General features: G+C 46.2%; 2 protein-coding genes across 3 annotated transcripts in view; one reads left to right on the forward strand and one right to left on the reverse strand.

The window, feature by feature from the left end:
- Positions 1–1,602: 1,602 nt before the first annotated feature.
- LOC111158120 (intercellular adhesion molecule 5) lies at positions 1,603–12,033 on the reverse strand. 2 transcript variants are annotated; one of them, XM_022519982.1, is made up of 8 exons: positions 11,998–12,033; positions 8,040–8,115; positions 6,448–6,714; positions 5,247–5,567; positions 4,713–4,991; positions 3,938–4,207; positions 3,028–3,270; positions 1,603–2,828 (listed from the first exon to the last, which is right to left on the reverse strand). In XM_022519982.1, the coding sequence occupies exons 2-8, from the start codon at positions 8,092–8,094 to the stop codon at positions 2,620–2,622; spliced, it is 1,644 nt and encodes a 547-aa protein (XP_022375690.1). In that variant the 5' UTR covers positions 8,095–8,115; positions 11,998–12,033; the 3' UTR covers positions 1,603–2,619. The 2 variants fall into 2 exon arrangements, with proteins under 2 accessions (XP_022375690.1, XP_022375691.1); XM_022519983.1 differs by lacking the exon at positions 11,998–12,033 and adding an exon at positions 11,961–11,985.
- A 10,498-nt stretch (positions 12,034–22,531) lies between these two features.
- LOC111158035 (SWI/SNF related, matrix associated, actin dependent regulator of chromatin, subfamily d, member 2) overlaps positions 22,532–23,944 on the forward strand; it is a 9,729-nt gene continuing 8,316 nt past the window's right edge. Inside the window, exon 1 of the mRNA XM_022519828.1 lies at positions 22,532–22,747. Coding sequence (XP_022375536.1) covers positions 22,532–22,747 — 216 coding nt within the window. The remainder of the gene's footprint in view (positions 22,748–23,944) is intronic.

Consider the following 23,944-nt stretch of genomic DNA (forward strand, 5'->3'; position numbering starts at 1 on the left):
ATTTATTTGAGAGAGAGACTGGAAAGAGCATGAGAGAGAAGTTCAGAGGGAGAAACAGACTCCCTGTGGAGCTGGGAGCCCAAAGAGGGGACTCGATCCTGGGATCATGACCTGAGCCAAAGGCAGGCACCCAACCAACTGAGCCATCCAGGCACCCACACCTTGACTTTCTTAAGAGGATACATTTTTGGAGTATTAAAGGTAGCTCTCCTTGCCTGAAGATAATCAGAGTAGCTACAGTTAAGTGTGAGATGGTTGTTCAGGAAAGGCATATGCAGACCTTTTTGGGGTGGGGTCCCCTGAAGGCAAGGCAGCCACCCTCAGATGAATGGGCAGAGACCAGCTTTATTATTCTGGAAAAGAGATGTAATGAGATCCTTTGTACTTTTAAGAATTGGCTAGGAGGGGCTGCCTGCCCCCTGGTGGTGTGGATTTCTGGGGAAGGAAAGGAAGGGGACAGATGTTCCAAGTCTACACAGGGAAGGACCTACTGAAATCTGAAGAAACTTGCTAGACAGCTAATCTAAAGTAGTGAGGTGTGTAACCCTGGAAATTCACGCAAGGAATCACCGTAGCTAGACCAAGCCCCAGGAAGAGAATCGTCCTCCCTGAAAGATCAACGGCAGTGGTTGAGGTTTTATGGCCTGTGTGGGACTGTCAACAGTGACACCAAGTGGCAATGAGAGGCAAAGGCAGGAGCCTCTAGACTTCCTGGTGCCTCTCTTGTACCTCAGGGTATGGGGGCCTTGATGTGGGGTTTGCTCTATGGGGTAACTACAGACCTGATACAGCTGATCCCGAGACACTGAAATGGCTGGAGATTTCTGGATTAGGCTGCTCTATACTCTTGTAACCCCGCTTCCTTATTTCCCTGAGTGCTGAATTCAGAAAAGTAATTTTCTCACGAGAGGAATGGCTACCGTATTTACTGGGAAAATTGAGGCTGAGGTCATTTGATGGCGGGGGTGGGGGGTGGCTGCTGTTTTGAAAGTCAAACAAGGTATTCCCAGTCTCCTCCCAGGAAGCCTCCCTTGATCCCAAGTTAGGCATTTTCATAAGGACCTGTGTTTTCCTGGTTATGGGAGTTAAGGTGCAATTGTGATTTCCTGTTGACTTGCTCTGGCTTCCCTCATTGACTAGAAGCTTGTAGAAGGCAGGGACACTGCTTTGTTCACCATTGTATCCCCACTGCCTTGTGTGTGTTGAAATCAAAGGGTTATCTTTATACTTAACCTGTAACCCAGATTCAGGTAAGGACTGGAAAGAATGATTTTTTTTTTTCACTGTGATGCCTGATGCTGTATTCTTTCTTGTAGTGTCTACAATTTGGAAGGCTGAAGACCTCTCTCTGGAGGTCTCAACTTCAGTTTTAAGGGTAGGTCAAACAGGCTGTTGCCCTGAGCTAAAGCACCACCCGCCCTGGGCTAGTTGTTTGTGCTACCGTCTTAACATTCTTTTCTTAGAAACTGTACTCAGAATGCAACCATGTGGCTTAATAAGAGTTTTCCAAAATGACACGGAAGAGAAATACTTTCAGATATCATAAAATCACTTTTATTTTTTACTGTATACAACATTTCAGTGACCCATACATGACTGATTTGGAAGAAAAGACTTGGTTTTATGATTCTGCGTGTCTTCTGTACCGGTGAACATGTATTTTCCAAAGAACAGAGAAGGAAGCTGAATCATAAGATCATATGGTAAACATTGTCACAGGAGGAGTTGTTCTGAAGCTTAAATAGTTTGCAGACATATGAAAATATATACTGCTTTATGGAAAGGGAGAATAAATACTGGAACTCTACTGTAAGAGCCTGTATAGATTAAAAAATTAAAATGTCAAATGTGAACTCACAGATGATTACTTTATAGTGGATCATTAAAAGGAATTCAGAGATGTTTGGAGCTCATGGACTATGAGTCCAGTTTAATGGAAGAACTCTAATTTCCACTTCAGGGACAGAATATGGGGTTAGATAAGCTGCTTGTCTGACCCAAGGTGGAATTTATGACTTTTACACTCCTCCAAGGCGTACAATAGATGGTTAGCGAGTTGAAGCCTAACCACCCATGACCCATAATGGTGTTACCAAATTTAGCTCTGGAAGCCAGCACTCCAAAATCCTTATATAAAATACAAGGGAGCAGGGGAATGTATAGGCAGGAATAAGCTTCTGATTCCTATCTCTTTGGTATTCACTCCCTTTGAAGTCCTGTCTGTGGACTAAGAAACTGGTTCCCGTTTAGTCATAAGGAAACCATGAGAAATGAGTTGGATTTCTGAGATATTTCTGACTATCTCTTTAGTCTGATGTTTGGGAGCAAAGGACAAGACCTTTTTTTTGAGTCTGAGAGCGAGTGGACTGATTAAGCACACAGTAAAGAGCAAGAGGCCCTCTCCTTAGCTGGACACTGAGAGTGAAATTCCTAGTGACTAGAGTGACCTCAGAGGAGCTGAGCTTGTGGATGGGTGAGATACAAGGAACATGGGGGTCCAAAACACCTGTTTTGTGGGACTGCAGAACACAAAGAGTAATGTCTCCTTTCTCCTCCCTCTTTCCTCCCTTAGGAAACCCCAGCAGTGGAGGTTGCCGTCAACCAAATAGCTGTTTCCATTTAACAATTATGTGCATTGCACTTTTCTCCTCGCTGAACAGCAAACTGGCTTTCCTCCTCGTTGTTCTTCTCTTTCTGCCTATAGGGCAATTTCCGCCTCTCTATTTTGCACGGCTTGTAGTTCAGATACAGTGCTATGGTGCCCACACCCACTCCAAGGGCGACAATAATGATGATGAAGATGGTGGAGCTGATTCCTTCATCCAGTCCTGCCCAAGTACAGAAGACAGAGTTCAGGAGGGTTACAGGGCAAAGAGAACCCCTGCCTTCCCCCGCCTACCACACCCACTTCTCAGTCTCACCCTCCCTCCGCCCACTGGAATTTTTCTTTTTTCTAGGTTTGAATAAGAATCCCAAACCCCTGGGGGATTTCCATCCTGGGCCTGGCAGCAAGAGATCCACAGTCACCTTGAACCAGGACAGCAATGTCTTTGCTGACAGAGCCCAGTTGGTTAGTGGCTGTGCAGCAGTAGGTTCCCGTGTGGTTCTGGGTTGCCTTCTGTGGAACGTCAAGGTTGAAGATTACTCCATTCCAGGTACACACCAACGTTGGAGTTGGGTTTCCCTTTGGCTTGCACGTAAGCATCTGCTCTGTTCCTTTCACCCATGTCTGGTTGCCAGGACAATCAGATTCCTCCAACCGAGGCTTGTCTGGAAAAGACAGTCCCCCAGGGAACTGAGTTCCGTGTGCCACATTCCTTCCCCACCTAGATGCTCAGCTCCCCCTTTCCCCTAATCCAAATACTGTGTCCATTTGACCGGACAGCTTTCCTTCCCAAGGGAAGAACCACTGTTCCCTGTTTTGGGCCAGTCTTATCTTCCCTTCCCTAGGGGCAAGGAGTCTGAGATGCATGCAGCAAAGGCATTCTAATAGGTTAAGACTAAATGATCTGGGCTGTCCTATCAATGGTGGATTTCCTGCTTCCCATCTTTGCTTCTCAGTGAGTGAGATGTGTAGGGGTGACCCCAGAAATGAGGGATTTTCTACTTTTCAAAATACAGATTCTTAGGTAGAAATTTCCCTCCTCAGCATAAACTCCCAACTACCACTTCCTGTGTCCTCAGCCATCAGCCATCAACTAATACCACCTGATCACCCTGTATTCTCTTTTCCATTCCCAGTTCCCCCTCATGTTTCTCCCAGCTCCCTTTCCTGGGGCTAAGTTAAGCTTGGGGAGCTTTAATTTCATTTCCTCCAATTTTTTTTTAATGGGTAAAATGTAGCAACTCTAATAATGAAGTTGCTGGCCAAGACCTCTGGAAATGAGATACTAATAATAATTCTCATTTTGACCAGAAAAATCAGGCTTCTACTCACATAAGACATGGAGCTGCATTGCAGTGGTTTTGATCAACCGTTGACCCTGAACCTCCAAAGAGGCCTCACAGGAGAAATTTCGGCCATTATCTTCCTCCCTGGTGGTAAGTAAAAGCCAGGCAGTCTCCCCAGGGGCAGGGGCGTCTGGGGCTCCCTTCAGCCGAAGAGTAGGGCTGGGTGATGTTAATACATGCCCCGAACAGGTCACATTAATGTCTCTCCCTGCCAATGGGTATAATTCTTCCATCTCCAGGATTGGTGGAGGGAAGCCTATAAAAAGGAAAAGAGAATCAAACGTATCTCTCAAAACTCACAGCCACTCCCCTACTGTTGCTGCTAAAGTAGTGGTATCTAGGCAGACAAGATGGGAGACTTTAGACACCTTCCTGCCTCTGTGCTGAATGGCAAGAGCAATGAGATTTGGGAATTTGAAAGCTCTTCTTAAAACAGACGCAGTGTGCATACATTTGGCTATGCCTCTGTGGCAAGGATGGTAAGATGGCTTTTCATCTTACGGATTTTTCCTCTTTACCTCAAAAAGTTGTTCTAGAAACAAGCTGAAGGACCCACAATCACTCTGTAAGTAGGCTGGCCTAAGGAAACAGGGTGAAGGCTGAATAGAACTACTGTCTCAATGCATGCATCAGAGAAAACTCACTTGAGAGTGTACCTAGGAAAGGTTAGGGATATTTGCTGTTGAATCACCAAGACTTTACTGTGGAAGATTTCAGTGGCAGAGAACCCCTGTGAGGAATGGAAGAGGCAGGTCACTTACTATAGACGTGCACTGGCTCTCTTGTTTTCTGTTCCATTGGACCCAGAGATACAAGGCAAGACAGCTCCTGATCACCAGTCTCCATGGCCCGAACAGTGGCATTGGCCCATGCTGTGTCTCCTTTCCAGGAGACAAAGGGGCTCAGCTCCTGGTCTCCCAGGAACATGTGGAACATGACCTCTCTGGCTGGGAACACCCTAGACAACTCACAGCTTACAGTCTCTGCCATCCCAATCTCCAAAAGTGGGGAGACCCAGATTTGGGGGCTCTGAGAGAATTCTGTCAAGAAATGAAAAAAAGGAAAGAAAGGAGAAAAGCCATGATAAATCATGTGCTATGTGGGGCCCCACAAAGTAGGAAGGGGGTGGGGCTAAAAGCACTCTGTCCCCAGGGTAAGTTTAAGACCCACGTAGAGATAGACCGGAATTACCTTCACAACCCCGTCTCAAACTTTGTGGGAACTTAGTCCCAAAGGCCAAGGTAAGACAAGGAAAATGAGCCTCAGGATCCTTCCACACCTGGGCTCTGACTCACCAAAGATCCGAAGTACCTTGATGGCTGAACTACTGTGAAAGAGTCCTCCACCATGTGAACTCAAGTCCAGTTCTGCACGGCATGAGAAATTACACCTGTCATCTTCCCTTTGGGCTTTGACATTGATGGTGACCTCAGCTCTTTGGGAGGCCACAGCTAAGCTCATAAAGTTCTTTCTATGCAGTTCCTGGTTACCCTGGAGAAGGGTAAGGCTAAGGTTCTCCAGGGGCACCACCCTGGGCACATGGCACTTCACTGTCAAGGCTTCACCCATGGCTACCCATGAAGGCTGCAGCTCCAGGATCACCTGCTCTGGTGGCTCTGTAAGACAAAAAGGTGGGCTGGATGAGAGAAGGCTACTCACCTTTCCAGAAAGAACTGATACAGGACAGGCTGCCTGTGACACAAGGTGACAGTTACCCTTAAACCATCTGATCAACAGTGTCAGCTTTCTGCCAACTCCGCCCTACATGAAACAAGGGTCTTCTGACTCTCTTTCTGCTCATCAAACGTGGCTAAAGTCATAGCCCAGAAATGACTGTTGAGGGGGAAGTCCTTTGTGTTGACTGTAGCTGCCATGCTGGAGAACTTTTATCTCTTAACAGAGGTGCTTCAGAGGCATGAGCAGCTTCTGAGGAGCTCCTTAGCATCACATAAAAACTATACCCTGGTTTACTGCGCTTTTACCCCACCGAGGTCACGCTTACTCACATGGCCCTATCTTTGCCAGTGCTATCTGCTCACCTGTAAGACCTTCCCCAGCCATCCCCAACACTTCCAATCCTTATTATTCTGCAGGAGAGATGCTCAAGAGCCTCCTTTTCCATGGAGACTTCAACTACCCCAGCCCACAAAGACCCTCCTTTCTCCAATCCCTATTTATTCTAAATAGTTGTGTCATATAATTTAGCACTAATTGCATACTTTTTTTGATCATGTATAAGCTAGCATTACTAGGTTATGCCTCCTGTGCTTGAACATATGCTCAAGCACAATGTCTGGATGCCCTCTACAGTCTGCTCCAAATTTAAAATCCTACACCAAAAGTAAATAGAAGTAATTGGCCCTAGAATTCCTACAGTATGACAGAAATCTCTATTAAGGTCCCTAATTCTCTCCCCTAAAAGAAATCTCTAATTTTTCCCTAAGTAAGACATAGTCCTGTTCCCCCACTCTTCCCTTCCTCCTCAGCCCTACTCACGATACACAGTGATGCCAAGGCTTGTGTCCTTTTGGATTCCTGCACAAGAGAAGAAGCACTGCAGAACAGAATTTTCTGTGACGTCCTCCAGAAGAAACTCCTTCCACTGAGGTCCTTTGTCCACCTGGGTTTTCTTTAAGAAAGTCTCAATTCCACTGGGCCCGGGGTCTGGACAGGTAGTGCTGCAGTTGACCATTAGGGACTGTCCAAGCTTTACCAGGGCCTGATCTGGCCAAACAGAAACCTCAAATATCTCTTCAGTCACCCCTGAAATGATCAACCACATATCCCAAAGACTTTGGTGAGGACCACATGAGCCAAATAAAATACAAAGCCAATTCTATTTGATGGTTAGAAATAGGACACATACCCTGAAGAAAAAGTTATAAACTAGACAAGAAAAAGACCCTTAATGAACAAGTTAGAACCCTGATTCTACATTCATTCCCTCCACTCATCATCTTTCTAGAGATCTTGATTTCTCCATTAGTGTCACCTTGGAAACTATGGAGTTCTTAAAATTCATGCCCAGGAAAGCATTCTCTTTCTGAGCTTCCAAATGTCTTAGAAGCTCCAGGATTGGCTGCTGAGGGCTCTCAAGGGGTTAAGAGGTGCTGGAGAAAAGAGCTTTGTTACTTATACCTCAAAGCAGTGTCTCTTTGAAATTATGGTCTAAAGACTGCCTTCGCCAGAATCACCTGGGGTGCTTGTAACACTGCAGATTCTAGCTCTGCCTCTGAATGATTAAGAACTTGTGAAAGTGGGACCTGGAAATAACGCAAGTGAACAGAACAAGCATTCCTGATGACCCATATGCACGCCAAATCAGGGGAACCACTAGCCTAAATACGACTCCTGGGGTCACTCATTTCCCATGGAACTTTTCACCTCTTCTCAAAATGAAAGTATTCCTCTTTGCTTTGGTACTAAGGCAACAGGTATTTTTAGACGCTTAAGAGTTTAGTCTGTTAGGGAAATCTCAGGTGCAATGAGAGAGACATCAGGTAAATTTTAGATGCCTGACACAGGTGAAAGGGAGTCTCCTGAAAGTTTCCCCACAGGTCCCCTTTAGCTACTCCATGTCCACCATCTGCTTCATCTCCCAAATACCAGTCCCTTCCACAAATACACAACTCATGTAGCAATGTTACCCACTAAAGCTCCAGTTCCTTTCTTGCCATCCAGAGAACTCATTTCTCACAATTAAGCTATGGGCCCTTTCCTATCAAGACCCTATTGTAGCTTTTCATTACACAAAAGGTGGCAACAATGAAGTAAAAATATTCTCAAGAGCAGGAAAACAGGACAGTCCTGGGGCAGCAGGGAACCAAGGAGAAAAGGCATATTTAAAGGAGAGTTCTCGCTGGTGGTCTACTATCCTGTCCCTCAATTAGGGTTCCCCAATTATAAGCCAAAGAACCAACTATAGATTCTGTGTCCTAACGATCCCAAAATATGAACCTCTCCCTAGGGTTTGGACAAGTGAATACTCAATTTTCGCCCCACTCAGTACTTCTGAGCCTCTTTCTTATTGGTCAGCCACCTGCAGTCTGGCACATACTGACGAAAGAAAATGTCCCAAATAGCCTCACCTGGGAAAGGGATCAAGGCCAGCAGGGCCCAGACACGAAACAGTAGCATTTCCATCCTTGTGAGAAGGGCCAAAAGCTGGAGAGAAAGGAGAAAACAATGCTGGAGAAAGTGACCAAAGGAAAGAAAAAGGATACAGAAAATTGTTTCTTTGATATTGTTAAAGGTCAGCCCCTTTCCTAAAACCTTGCATAGTCTGGAGAAATTGTAGCAAGAGTAACAGTGGTGTGGTGTGAGTGTCTAAAAGGACGTAGGAAAATAATAGAGGACATTAGATTTAGTGAGACTCCTGTATAAGTCTGTATTGCATTTATCTGTTCATGTATTTGCCTCCATCTATTTGAGTCAACAGAAGGCTGTTAGCGTGAAAATAAAAAAATGAAGTTTGGAGAGATGAGATCAGCCAATGTGTATCTAACACTGTCCAGTGGAAAGTAACCCTGAATCTAGAAAACACGGTCCCTAGAATCCCATTCTCTGATGTAAGGGAAAAATGTTCCAACACAGCTCTCTCCTCATGACCTCTGTGAAATGTCCCTCAAGATAAACCGCCTCTTTCTGATCTGCCTCCACGTTCACCAAGCAACCATTGGATTATGACTCTGGCTAAGTGTAAAGTGTCCACTTCTCTTTTCTCCACCAATCCATACCAAGTTTCTCTTCTTTCAAAACCCCATTCAAGGTAATTTTTTCTAAGAAACGTTCCTAACCCTGTCCCACTTCACAGTCCCTTACTTACTACACATTGTACCTCACTTTATGCCAAACATGATTTCTGAAGCTATGTATATTAAAATGTAATTCACTTTAGTGAACTATTTTTAATGATGAAATTATTACAATGCTGGAAATTCCCTGAGGACAAGAGACTATAATTTATTTATCTTGCATCTCCAGCACCTAGCACAGTGACTAGCATGTTACAGGTATTCCATTAAATGAACAATTACCCTCTAATTCTGTATTGGAGTTTTCATGCATTGGGTTTTACACAGGTGTACCTTTACTTGTATGCTGGTCTGAAAGAGGCTGTTTTCTTGGGGAGGGGTCTTTTTTATACATGGATAAGATAACAGGCATATCAAAATTTATAATCCCAAGTGATTGTTACTCTTCAAATACTTTGGGAAACAATACATTTATTCCAATAATGACACCATTATTAAAAACTTTGTTAGAAGTGATTTAGAACTGGCTTTTAAGCTACAAAAGATATATCAGTCTTTTTCTTAAACTATTTTATTTCTCTTTGAGCAAAAATGATATGACTCAGACACCTTATTCACCAGATTTAGCTCTGAGTCTCTTTCCAAGGAGGATCTTCTATTACTGAAGATACTCGAACGTTACCCCAGACTGAAGTTCTAAGAGTTTTTTTTGTTTTTTTTTTTAAAGATTTTTATTTATTTATTTATTTGTCAGAGAGAGAGAGAGAGCGAGAGTGAGCACAAGCAGATAGAGTGGCAGGCAGAGGCAGAGGGAGAAGCAGGCTCCCCGCCGAGCAAGGAGCCCGACGTGGGACTCGATCCCAGGACGCTGGGATCATGACCCGAGCCGAAGGCAGCGGCTCAACCCACTGAGCCACCCAGGCGTCCCAGAAGTTCAAAGAGTTTTAAGTAATGACAGCTCTTTTTGAAAAAGTATAAAAACCCTGAGTGGAATTGATTATATTCATACATTACTTCAGCAGACAATTACTGAGCATCTACAGTATTCCAGGCTTTTAGGAAGGTGCTGAAGTTACCAAGATTTATCCAATAACAACAGGAATTCCTGGAATTTACTAAGAAAAACAAATACAAATGAAAATAACATAATGCCAAGTGTTATTATAAAAATTCAGAGGGGGGGGGGAGTAAAATGAGAATTAAATGACTTAATTTAAGCCAAGTGTTTAGCCCCATTCCTGCTAAGATTTCAGTAAGGTAGTGATGATGCTGATTGTGTCACAGTTGCTGATGCTGCCAGTAATAAACAAATTGACCAAGAAGCACTGAGGAGGAACCATCACTACTCCCTGAAGGAGTTGAGGTTTCTCAGAGACACCTACTTTGAACTGGGTTTTCCGTTATGACTGGAAGTTTACTAAGGAATGAAGTGGTGAAGTGAAGAGGTCAGGACAGACTTACTTGAGAAAAGTCAAGTTCGATATAGGTAGAGGGTAAGAACTGGGGGATAAAGTTAGAGAAGTAGGTTTACAGTTGAGTAGGCAGGTAGGAATTTACAGAACTTTTAAAGCATGGGAGTGAGATGATATTTTTTCACATATTTAGAAAATATCAATTATTCACATCTAGTATTTTGAAAGTGGCATGGAAAGGGCAGAAGAAAATGGCATTTCCACTGTTTGAAGGGCATGTATAACATTCACTCAACTATATAATTTAGGGGCGCCTGGGTGACTCAGTGGCTTAAAGCCTCTGCCTTTGGCTCGGGTCATGATCTCAGGGTTCTGGGATCGAGCCCCACATCCGGCTCTCTGCTTGGTGGGGAGCCTGCTTCCTCCTGTCTCTCTGCCTGCCTCTCTCTCTGTGTCAAGTAAGTAAATGAAAATTAAAAAAAAAAAAAAGAAGAAGAAGTAAAACCAGGATTCAAACTGAGGCATCCTGACTACAGGGCAATGCTAACTATTTCACTGTTTTTCCTCTGTTCAATGAATCTAGATTATCTATGCTTTGATGGGGTCACAGTGCCCCAAACAATTCTGCATAGAGGTTAATCCAAGACCTCCTTCTATTTTAGTCATCTCTCCTTCCCTTGCTGATGTTACCTTTCTCTGCAAGCCCAGTCTTGCTGTGAATGAATCTCATGGGTTATATTCTGCTCCTAGAGCCTTAGATAAAAAAGACTAATCCTTCTTTGATGATTATGAGCCAGGCTAGCTGGTTTTGCCCTGTGGTTGCTACTAGCATAGCCATATAGATATAAGAAAATAGCGGAGGCGGGGCGCGATTCTTTTATTACTCCTACACGGACCATAACTTTGTTTTGTGTTGTTTCAAGTGTTCTTGAGTTATCCCCACAGCTCTACAATTTCATCCTTGTTTTCACACGGCATGTTATGATCAGGTACTGAAACGTGCCCTTTTATATTCACTCACTTAAGAACAAAGAAAGCATTCCTAAGGGGTAGTGATATTTAAATATTTTTAAAATTCCTTTGGTTTACTTGCTCTGTAGAGGATAGCCCCCAATTCAGGGATTAACGTGTCTGAAATCCTAGACCTATAATCCAGCCAGTAAAGGGTTGCAGGGAGAGCGCAGCAGTTGAGGGGAGGGCCACAAACCCTGATCTACCGCTGGGATTGCTCTGTAGCTGACCTGGACTTCCAGTCCAAGTCTGGGGCTCTTCCAGCATTTCTTGCAGTATCTGGTACAGACTTGAGCCCCACCCTCCCCTGTGCTGTCTTTTCTCTCGAATTCCCCAGAGTTGGCTTCCTGCTCTGGGGATACCCCCTCCAGCCCGTTCACGATACCTTCGCGAGGGAGGCCGAGCACCACCACCCTGCCTGCCTCCCACCTTCAGTGCCCAGGCCGCCCCTCCACCGCCCATCTGCCGCTCTCACTCCCTTCTCAGGTCTGCCAGTCTACCTCCCCCGCCCGGATGTTCGCCACCGCCCCCCCCCCCCCCCCCGGCCTGGGAGGGCAGGGCACCTCCAGCTCCGACGCACGGAGGAACCAAGCGGCTACAGCAGTTGCAAATACTATAGGGGGGGTGGGGCTGAGCCCAGCGCTGGACAAGGCGCGAGGCCCGCTGCTGCTCGGACCAAACCTCGTGTCACGTGTGCACACAGTGTGGCTCTCACACGCTTGGCCCGACAGGCTCGGAAGCCCTTTAAAGGAAGACGATATTTAAAACATGAAAGACACGCGGAATAAAAAACCCTGAGCCAGTGCTCCTCCGGGGTTTCTGGCCCGCTAACCGTGTGAGGAAGCGAAGCCCGCCACGCGAGGTCAGACCTCCGCACACTTGACGGTAAAGCCGGGAGGAGACACAGGCACGAGCCGAAGCACACAAAGCTAGACGTAAATCCTCACTGAGGGCCGCTCCTCGCCGCTCGGGTCACTCCTCAAGGGGGGCTCGACCGCCTCGCCTGCTCCGCTGCGTCGCCTGCACCGCCCTCAGAAACCCGCCACGCGCTCGGACCGTTTGGGAGGCATCGCCAGCAGGGGGCGCGCGACAGAGCGCCTGGCAGGAGGATTTCCTGATCTGCCCAGAAACTCATGACGTCTGCGGAGCAGCTTAGCAAGGGTTGGCCGAGACAGGTGGGGCGGGCCAGGAAGCTAAAACCACAGAAGGGGGTTGCAGGGAAGATACGGGTAGAGAAGCCTGTATCTTGCTTGGTAGAGAGCGCATTTTTGACCCAAAATAATAGCTACCGAGTGAAACAAAGTGAAAGCGAAAGAGGAGGGATTGTTCTAGCATGTAACGGCACTATAAGGAAAACAAAGGGTTGTGCGCCCCTGTGCCTGTTCGTCATGTGGTACGGCCTGAACACGTGATGCGCCGCGCGCGGGAAAGCGCTGCGAGCAGCCGCGTTCCCGCCTCCGGTCGCTCAGCTTCTTTGGCGTCGCATCTTGGCGCCTCAACTGGCTCGAGAATCTAGCGGGCGTTACTGCCGCCTCTTCGTGGGTGACCTGGGAAATGGGTTCTTTTTAACCAATATCCAAGATCTTTTTGTGCCCCGCCCCTCCCGTTTCTCCACATAACAAATAACACTCTTGAGTGGATGCGCATTCCCCCTCACCCCCCACTCCCCGCCGAGGAGCTATCAATAAGCCATCAAAATGGGGGTGAGTAGATCCTGTGTTGCATCTTCTCCCCGAGACCCTTTTCCTCCACTTCCGTGCCAGACGTCTTACGAGGCTCATTTCTCAAGAACACTGGCCTGCGTCTGAATTGGGCCATTCTCAGGGGCATCCTGCGGTGTCGCTCTCCGGTGTCACTCTCCGTCAGGCTTGTCCCACCGTGAGCCATGGACTGAGTTCCTTAGTGCAGTGAACTTTGAGGATTTGGGAGTTTGTTTTGCAGGGGCCAATTACTACGCGCACTCCCTGTCTCATTTACTGTAATTCCTTTGAGGGAGGCACTACTACTAACTCCATTTTATGGAGGAAGGCTGATTTCTTTGAGATTATGAGCGGCTTCTTGTCCAAGAAGGGCAGCTGCCTTTCGTGTACCCTAGTTGTACCAGTGCCTTGCCTCCTTCCATACTGAAAGTTGAGGGAGAATGTCACGAGGAATACAAGCTTTGGGGGCAGACAAACCTGTCTATGAATTCCTCTTCCGTGTCTTAGTGGCTTTGGGACTATGGGAAAATTTATATAACCTCTAGTTCCTCTTCTGTCAAAAGGAATGACATTTGGTTTATGGATATGAAAGTGCCTACCATGATTTTTGACACGAAGTAGGTGTTCAATAAATGGTAGTCTGTGTTCCTGTTGCAATCACAGAAAGACCTTTCCTGACTACCCCCCTAAAACTGTCAGGGTTTATTCGAGGCTAGTTTGTAAGACCTATCATAGTCACCCCTTCAAGCTATCCTCATTTCTCTTTTATGGCTTTGAATGGGTTTTGCTCATTCATGTTAAATATTTCTGCAGAGTGCTACCAAATCATCATTCTGTTCATCCCTTGCTAGAAACCACAGTCTCTGCACTTAGCAGGATTTTTTTTCAGCTGCTTATTTTTATAAGGTCCTTTTGAATGTCGTATTCTATTTTGTTGTATGCTTATATTTTTATTGTCCTTTCGCTAAATCTTCAGGGGCATTATCAACCTTAACTTTCATTTCTTCAATTAAAATCTTAAATTTTAATATTTTAAGGCTGTAATGTAATCCCATCTAATAACATGTATGTATAAAAATAGGTCTTAAAAATTATGGTACTTTTATAAATTGGTCCATAGTGAATTGAATTTTGGCAAGTGAGCTTGCTGCATTTGACCCATTTCTTTGTGTGAATGGTACTTTCCTAGGGAAGAAGATTAATCATTCCTTCAAGTGGATAATTGCTTTGGCTGTGGGAATGGGTTATAGAAGCAATAGGTTTGAATCTGTCAAAAGCAGGGGCACAGCTAGAGGGATGTCCTCTTCTGAAGTGGCATTTCCCTTTTAACTACTTTACTTTGTTTCTGGGCTCCCCAAATCTGCTGCTTCACTGATCCTTTAAGACTTTTCTCCTTGGGGCACCTGGGTGGCTCAGTGGGTTAAGCCTCTGCCTTCGGCTCAGGTCATGATCTCAGGGTTCTGGGATCGAGCCCCACATCAGGCTCTCTGCTCAGCAGGGAGCCTGCTTCCCCCCTCTTTCTCTGCCTACCTGTGATCTCTCTCTCTCTCTGTCAAATAAATAAATAAAATTTAAAAAAAAAGACTTTTCTCCTTTACCTGTTTGTTTGTTTGTTTGTTTGTTTGTTTTAAATTCCTGGGGCTGTCAATGCCTGGCTCATAGGCACATTGTTTATAGAAGCTCCATGGTTGCTTAGGGTCAGTACAGTCTTCACCAGAATTAGAAGAACAGAAAATTAAGGGTTAAAATCAGGAATTAGTATTAAGTGAATCAACCTTGGCTAGCCCATCAGAGTCAAGGTGAGGATAAGATCTGGGCTAAGGCGTAAACAAAGAAAAATCCAAGAATCCAGGTGAAAGGTCACACATCAATAAAGTTTAAGAAAGCAAGAGCATAAAGCTTGAGAAAGATTTGGGTGCCAAAGTTAACTGTTACAGCTAAGCTGGTTTTAACCTTCTGCCCTGATGGGTGAGTCCTAATCAGGACTGACTTGGAACAGAGTTCTTGGTGGGGAAGTGGAGGTAACTTTTTATCAGAGCTATTTCCTGAGCAAGCATTGTTTCTGCACTGTCCTTGACCTCCTAGAATTCACACTGGAGGGGTGTGTGACTAGAGACAGAGTCCTAAACAAAAGTCACAGCACAGTATGATGATGACTCTTACACAAATTTAGACTGAGGATTATGGAAAACAGAAAACAAATTGATGATGGCACTTGGAAGGTGGGGATAGATAGTCATGGAAAATTCCAGAGGCAGTGGCATTTGAGTTGGCCTTGAAGAATAAACAGACACTTGCTTACAAGAGAACTGGGGAGGAACACTTACTCTTTTAATCAATATGAATTGAGTACTTAACTTGTGCCAGGACTATTATTCTAGGTAGTGGGGACACAGCAACAAATAAAACTCCAGCCTTGGAGGATCTTACATTCTAGTGATGTCATAGGCAGAAGAATCACAGCATGTAATAGCTTGGTGTGTTCAGGGAAGGGCGAATTCAGTTGGGATGTTGGTGGAAAATAAAGCTAGAGGAGTAGAAGGAAGACAGAGTAAGAGGCAATTTTCCATGCGGAAAAGTTTAGATACTCTTGTGCAAGCCCTTGCCTTTTCAGCATTTTAGAGTTATGGAAACCTTTCCACCAAAGAACCTTGCAAGGTCACCATATAAATAAAACAATAAAACCAGAATTCCTTGTTGAAGTAGGGATGAGATGTGGGGTAGGGTGGGAGAGGATCGCTCCATGCTGCCCTCCCTTCTCACTCTCAGGTCATCACAACAGCTCTGAGAAACCAAAAGGACCACAGTGGGTTTAAAGCCCACTGCTGAGCATAATGGGGGGCACACAAATATATGAAAATGGAGAGATGTGATAATATTTGCTGCCTTGGGATAAAAATGCCAGGAAGGATGGGGTAGGGTGGAGAAACTAGTTGGGTGTATTATGGAAGGAAGAGATGTTGACGACCTGACCTATGGCAGGGAGGATAGATCCAAAAAAGATTAAGGAGGTAAAGCCAATAGAACTTGAAGACTAAGACTGAGGGGGAACAAGAGTTGGAGGAGTGAAAGATCATTTCAAGACCACAGAATGTAGGTCCTTAAGGCTTTCTTTGTTCTATTCACCTCCTTTTTTTTTTCTTAAGATTTTATTTGACAGAGATCACAAGTGGGTAGAGAGGCAGGCGGGCGGGGCGGGGGGAAGCAGGCTCCCCGCCGAGCTGAGAGCCTGACATGGGGCTCAATCCCAGGACCCTGATATCACAACCCAAGCTGAAGGCAGAGACTTTAACCCACTGAGCCACCCAGGCACCCCTATTCACCTCTTTGATTACAGGTGTCCTGGGCACCTGGTTGGGTCACTCCATCTTTGGCTTTCATCTGCTTACAAGACCAGTTTGAAATGTCTCAGCAAGGCAAGGCTGGCCCTTCACCATGTCCTCATGCCCTAAGTCAGGGTAGATATAGGAGAGGAGACTGGGAGGGAGGACAATGAGATCTTGATTTTGGACAGATGGGTTTAAATGACCTATGGAGCATCCAGCAGTGAATTGGAAATACGGATCTAAACCTTAGAAGAGAGGTGGTAATTGGAATTAGAGATGTAAGCTCATCAGAAAGTAGACAGTAATTGATAGGATGGGAATAGATAAGTATGTCTGGGTAGGTCACATGTATACTGAAAAGAGCTAAAGATAGAACCCCAGAGGACAAGCACATTTTGGGACCCACTGGAGACCTTTGCCTTATCTCTCCTCTGCCTTAGTGGTCTGTTTTTAAGTTATACTGGTGGCTCTGAGTCCAAATTCAAGAGCCAGGAGGTCACCTCTGAGAGGGTTTGGAAAGTGTCCAAGAAGACTCAGACCACAGTGCCACCCAGGTCCCTGAATGTGCTATAACCCTGTACCTTGCATGGTAGAGAACAGCTGTTAGCATCATGCCCTAAACCTTGGCTCCAGAGATTTCAGGGGTGTCACCTATGGACCTGAAGTTCACCTCTTGAATCCTGGTATCTACTCCCACTACTGGAAGACACTATTCTCAAGTGTTACCTGCTAAACTGTGTTGACTGTGGAAATAGTGTATCGAGAACTGTGACTGTGTTGTGCACATAGAGGAGGAGCTTTCGTACACTTGATGATCCGGCAAAATCGATTCTGATGCTCTTCACCTTGTACTGTTTCATGCCTTGGAGCCTTATTCTGTTTTCTTTGCCTAACTCCTGCGTAGCCTTTTTTGCATAATGTCCTCCAAGAAGTCTTCACTGATCCCTTTCCTTCCTTAAAGGCCCCTCCTCTGTTTCCCCATGGTACCTTATGGATATCTTTATTTTAGCAATTGTCCCATGGAGAAAGCATCTATTTCTGCATTTGTCTTTGCTAGAGGATGTCAGGGACTGGCACATAGAAGCTGCTCAGTAAGTGCTTCTCAAATGGTGAAGACAGCTGCTGCTCTTTGCTGAGCAGGACTTCTGCTGCTCTGACTGGGCGGAGCCCCAGGCCGGTCTCACCACCACACACGTGGGGAAGATGGATGCTTCGACTGCTTAGGGTTCCACCTAGGAGAGGCTCCTGGAACTGCCCCAGCAGTGTTGCCATTTTGGTGAATGTTCCCTACCATGACCTATCTACATCACTGCTTCTGAAATTCCAGCCTCCGGAGGGCCATCATACTGAGGAGTGATCCTTTGCTGGCCTGCTCTAGGGGAAGTACTGGGCCATCTTGCTCCAAAGGCGTTTCTTCTAGGAACTCTTTGGGAGCTGTTTTGCCCACCAAACAGCTGGGAGAGGAAGCATAGTGCCCACACTGGGAATTGTCCCTTTGGCTCAGGCTTATTAAATACTTTTTAAATACTTCAATAAATTAAATACTTTAGTTCTATTAAGTCTCTGAGTGTCTGTAGATGCCATAGGGTCAGAGGTTATAGGAAAGTCCCTCTTCTGAAACCAGAGAATGTTTCAGAATGAAATTCTGAAAAGTGGTCAGTGAGTAGAGTAAATATCAAGGGAAGAAGAGAGAAAGAGAAAAAGACATTCTAAGTCAGGGGAAAAAGGCACAGGAATGCTGCCTCTGTGACTGCAAGTTCTGTAGTTGGCTACATTATCGGGTCCTATTTCTGTGGCAGTGGGAATGGCCGCCCCTCCTACCTCTTTTGATTCTTGAGCATTAACTCAGTGTTCTCTTTTACAAGGTCTTGAATTGTCCCTAGTGATACATCAAATCCCATTTGCCTGTTGGGTGACCGCCAGTGGTATCTCCTTCAAAGCAAAATGCTCCAGAAAACCTTTTTTTTTTCTTTTTAAGATTTTATTTATTTTATTGGGGTGGGGGGAGGAGGGACAGAGGCAGAGGGAGAGACTCTCAAGCAGACTCCCTGCTGAGTGCAGAGCCTGAAGCAGAGCTCTATCCCATGACCCTGAGATCATGACCTGAGCAGAAACCAAGAGTCAGAGGCTCAACCAACAGAGCCACCCGGTTGGTTGCCCCTCTAGGAAACTTTCCTAATTAATCCGTTTCTGCCAATTAACCTCCTTTTCTCTGGGTCCCCACAGAACTTGTTTTTCAGTTTGAAAGCTTTCTTTGCAAGTAATAACAGACCAGAGGTAATAACAGAAGTAACAGCAGTGAACAACAAGTCATATATGGTAGTTAAGTGCCTGGATTATGGATTCCAGAACCAGGTCAGGACCAGGTTTGAATCCTAGCACCATCACAGTGAGAGTAGGGGAAGTAACTGAATCTCTCTGCCTTGATTTCTAAAATAGAAGTAAAATTAGTATTTACCTCGTATGCATTGTGAAGGATAAAAAAGGTAATATGTATGTAAACACTTAATAAGTGTTAGCTCTTCTTGGCTTATCTTTATCCTTTAGATAGCCCTATTTCCCCCCTAACACCTTGAGGTTATTTTATCATAATAACTAACTCAATGTTGATATTTTATTTATCATTCTCTCTCACTACACTTAAAGATCATTCACTTACTTAAACACATTTATTATGTTGTGACAATGATTGAGTGACTCAATATATACCCTAAATAATTGAAAACAGGTACTCAAACACACGTATGCACACATTCACAGCAGCACTCCTTACAATAACTAAGAGAGAAGAACGACCTAAATGTCTATCAACAGATAAATGCGTAAGCGAATTATGGCATATACACACAATGGAATATTATTCAGCCATAAAAAAGAAGTGAAGTAGTGGCACATGTTACAACACACATAGACCTTGAAAACATCATGCTGATTAAAAAAAGCCAGACACAGAAGTGACATGTTATGGGGCGCCTGGGTGGCTCAGTTGTTAGGCCTCTGGCTTTGGCTCAGGTTACGATCCCAGGGTCCTGGGATCGAGCCCTGAGTCGGGCTCCCTCCTCAATGGGAAGCTTGCACCTCCCTCTCCCACTCCCCCTGCTTGTGTTCCCTCTCTCTGTGTGTCTCTGTCAAATAAATAAATAAAATCTTTAAAAAGAAAAGTTACATGTTATATTATTACATTTATATGAAATAATCAGTTAGGTAAATCCAGAAAGACAATGCAGATTGGTGGGTACCAGGGGGTAGGAGAAGGGGTGAATGAGAAGCAATTGCTTAACAGGTATGGAATTTTCTTTTGGAGTGATGAAATGTTTTAGAACTAGGTAGAGATGGTGGTTGTACAATACTGTGAATGTACTAAATGCCAATGAATTGTTTGCTTTAAAATGCTAATTTCTCCACTATGTGAATCTCACTGCAATTAAAAAAATAATAATAAAAAGAGAAAGAGTTCCTGCCTTAATAGAATTTGTATTTTAGCAAAGGAGCCAGATCAGACAGTAAACCAGTTCATATAAACAAGCAGTTTTATATTGTGATAATCACTTGGTGGGAAATAAAGTCAGGGGAGATAGTGGAAAAGCTAAGGAAGAGCTGGAAGTAGAGAGGCTCTCAGGTCGGAAGGGGCTTAGCAGTTTCAGAAATTGCCAGGAGAACCTCTGGACTGACTCTTAGAGAACTAGAGGCAGAGATTTTAAAATGAGCCCAAGAAGATAAGCAGAAGCCTCGTCCTGCAGAAACTTACATGTCATGAGAGGGAGTGTGGTATTCACTCTTAAGAGCAATAGGAAGCTGGGGAGGGATTTAAGCAAGGGATAAAGAGGAGCTGAATTACATTTAACTGTTTCATCTTCTTTTTAAATGCACTTATGAGCTTGTCTGTTTTCTAGAGGAAAGTATCTCTACAAGGGAGGTTGTATCAGAGTTACCTGGGGGGCTTCTTCTGTTACGTTTTTAAATTTTAAGTCTAGTATAATTAACATACAGTGTTACATTAGTTTCAGGTGTACAATACTGGGGGCCTATTCATAAACTATAACACTAGAAGCCTTGTATTTTGTATGTGTGTGTTGTGCAGGGGAATCGCTGGCAGGGATATTTTGAGATAGCTCCCCAGGGGATTTGCCCCTACTACTTCCTCTACAGCCCTAGAGTTGCTCTAGGATCTTGAACGGCTTGAAATGGATATTAATTGCATTATTATGAATTCTTTACCCACTTTTCAGGGGTGGGAAGGGGCCCTGGTTCGATGACTGTAATAATTCCAGTGGCCTGCTCTCAGACTGGCAGGTAACCCACTTTTAGGCAGAAAGAGGAAAGTGAGCTCTGTGAAGACCAAGAGGCAAGAAAGCAGCGGCAGGGCAGGGCTCATCACTGTTGGAAAGATAGCAGGAAGTACAGTGGAGCAGAACTGATTTCTAAAAAGGGCTGGAGGACTATACTATACTATAAACAGGATCTGGGGTGCTATGGTGCAAGACTTGGTTAGGGATGAAAACAAAGCAGAGAAATTATATAGTGAAAATCAATCTTGGCTACTCAAAATTATTGTCTGAGTAGCAACAACATAGCTTTGGAGCTCTAGAAGCAATTGTACTACTAGGTATTTAACTTAAGGATACAAAAATAGTGATTGGAAGGGGCACATGCACCCCAATGTTTATAGCAGCAATGTCCACAACTGCCAAAATATGGAAAGAGCCCAGATGTCCATCAAGGGATGAATGGATAAAGAAAATGTTAATATATATATATATATATATCTCATATGGAATATTACTCAGCCATCAAAAAGAGTGAAATCTTGCCATTTGCAAGGATGTGGATGGAACCAGTCTAAAGTGTATTATGCTAAGTGAAGTAAGTCAGAGAAAGTAAAATACCATAGGATTTCACTCATGTTTAATTTAAGAAACAAAACAGATGAACACAGGGGGAGGGAAGGAAAAACAGGATGAAAATAGAGGCAAACCATAAAAGACTCTTAACTCTAGGGAACCAACTGAGGATTGCTGGAGGGATGTGGGGGGATGGGGTAGTTGGGTGATGGGCATTAAGGAGGGCACTTGATAAAAGGAGCACTGGGTGTTATAAGCAACTGATGAATCACTAAACTCTACCCTGAGCCTAGTAATACACTATGTGTTGACTAACTTTAAATAAATAAAAGAAATGCAGAAGCTTAAGCCCTGCTTAAGCCCAGACCTCAGACCTACTGAATCATAATCTGCATTTTAAGTAAGAGCCCCAGATGTTTCTTATACTCTTTAAAGTTTAAGAAGCACTGGTCTGATGGCGAGAAAACTCCGGATGACCAGAATGTAGGCTCTGACACACCTGAAACACTTTATTTTGAATACCTTATGATACAGGACAGTGGTTTCTGAAAAGGTATTGCATTTTTTTCAATTAAGTACTATAAATCCTGGAGAAAGACCTTATTTAACTGCAGGGAGATTTCTCATAATGCAGAATTCCTCCCCCTGGAAACATTTCCTGTGGAGGAAAAAAAGTACTAGGCTTCCTTAAAGTGAGGCAGAGCCACTTTAAAAATACGCGATAAGAACTCGGCTCTTGGCCAAGTCCGCCCTTCACACAGCTGGATCGGGTCTGGGGCAGCTGATGTCCCTTGGCAGCTCTGAGCTACGAGGATGAGCTTTTAAACAAAGTCAAGTTGGCGGCTCTTACCCCTCAGGGAGCTGAGTCTTTAATGCTGAAAAATGTAAAAAGGAGACTTAAGAAAACTATTTTCACAGAGCTAAGCAGGAGCCTCCGGGAGTTGGCTACAACGGGGAGAATTCAACAGCTACCCGTTCAGGGCTGAAGCCCTACTTGACCTTCAACCTCTAACCCCGCGCCTTGCGCAGCGTTTCCTGAGCAGCTTTCCGCCCCCGCCCCTCCGGCCGAGGGCAGGACCAAGGGGTGTGGGCGTGGCTCTAGGGCTGGCGGTTAGGGGGGGTGCCTGTTAGGGGCGGGTCTCGCGAGGGGCGGGATTTGAGGAGGCATTCCGGCATTGGACTGCTGGTTCTAGGCGGGGCCTAGCGCTGGGCTTGTTTGGGCGGGGCTGGGAGTTAGTTGCCGCCTCCGGGTAACTGGGCTCGGGCAGCCAAACCTCCGGAGGCCGCGGGCGGCAGGCGGGCCTGCAGTAGATCCCGGATCCGGAATTCCCCGGGCAGGACCGGAATCAGGATCGGCCCTGCCCCAAACCGAGTCTGCGAGGAACTCGAGAACTTGGATTGGGAAATCCCGGAACCCGGATCAACAAACCCCAGAACCCGGAATTTAGATCGGAAAGTCCCGGAGCACGGATCGCGGAGCGGACTCGACACGGAGTCCGGAGCCCGGATCGCGACAGCGCCGGACCGGACGGAGCGATGTCGGGCCGTGGCGCGGGCGGGTTCCCGCTGCCTCCGCTGAGTCCTGGTGGCGGCGCCGTTGCCGCGGCCCTGGGAGCGCCGCCTCCGCCAGCGGGACCCGGCATGCTGCCCGGACCGGCGCTTAGGGGGCCAGGGCCGGCGGGAGGCGTGGGGGGCCCCGGGGCCGCCGCCTTCCGCCCCATGGGCCCCGCGGGCCCCGCGGCGCAGTACCAGGTGAGCCGCGTGGATGGGCGGGCGGCCCCGCGAGCACGCCCGGGGCTGCGGGCGATGGGGGGCCTCGAGTGAGGGCCCCGGGGCGGCCGCCTTGACACAGGGCACAGGGGCCCAGCGTGCGGAGTGCGCGGGACTTGGTGGAGGGCAAGGCCGGGTGGCGGGGCAGTTGAGGGAGAGGGTAAGAGCGACAGTGGGATGGAGGGAGACTCTGGAGGCGTTCTTAGAACAGGGATGAGTAACTGAGAGATGGAGGAATCGGAGCCAGTGAGCTGTGAGCGAGTGGTCTGAGAAGTCTAGTGTAAATCTAGTGTAGTCTGGTGTAGCTTTTAGGGTAGGGGGATCAGGGAAGTGCTGAGAAAGTTTTGCAAAAGGGCCCTCACTGAGAAACAAGGGTTACCCTGCATTGGCCTTGGTCCCACTCCAAGTCTGCGCTGTTTTTTTTCTAGTTGGGAACTGGCAGAGCTCTAGCGTGTCTGAGATGGCTCCCAGCTGCCGAGGAGGAGGAAGAAGGGCCTGGCTTCCCACGGCTTGGGAGGTCGAGCCTAGAGCGAGGGGATCTCAGCCTGTGCCAGGCGGGGTCTTCTCCAGGTCAGGACCCTGGCGCGGGGTGGCTCTGGGTTTGAGTAGAGGTGGTGGCCTCCAGGCCTGAGGCGGAAAGCCCAGCCCACTCTGGGCAAACTCTCTTTTTGGCTCTCCGTTGGTGTCCTAGTGTCCAGGAGTAGATCCGTCTGCAGGAGCAGAGAGGCTCCACTGAGCCCTGCTGGTCTAGGGCTGGAAGAGCCTGGGAGAGTTGCTTCAAAGAGTTCTGACCCCTTTGGAGTTTGGCTTAAAGAGAGAACTTCTCAGGTTGCAGCTTCAAAGGCCATTGAGAGACAGAGACTCTATCCTTAGGGCCTGACCCTGCTGGGGGAGCTCCTCAGTCGTTTCCCACCCCCCTCCAGGGCAATGTTTCTGGTTGCTCCAGAATGCTTGGGAATGGTCCCCATCCTTTTTCCCACTCTCTCTCCACCTTTATTTCATCTTTAGGTTCTAACAACGCCATAGCCCACCCAACCCATGTGCCCCAGCATGTGGCACTTGCTTCTTCGCTCATCTCCCAGGGAGGTTGGGGCTTGCTCTGCTCCCACCTCATGTCTCCAGGTAGCGGCTGCACAGTGGATCCTCATAGAAGAGGGTGTGCATATCTGCCCCCCCCCC

Source organism: Enhydra lutris, unplaced genomic scaffold (genome assembly GCF_002288905.1).
Source record: "Enhydra lutris kenyoni isolate GAN:26980312 unplaced genomic scaffold, ASM228890v2 scaffoldscaffold57, whole genome shotgun sequence".
In the NCBI taxonomy this organism is placed as follows: Eukaryota; Metazoa; Chordata; class Mammalia; order Carnivora; family Mustelidae; genus Enhydra; species Enhydra lutris.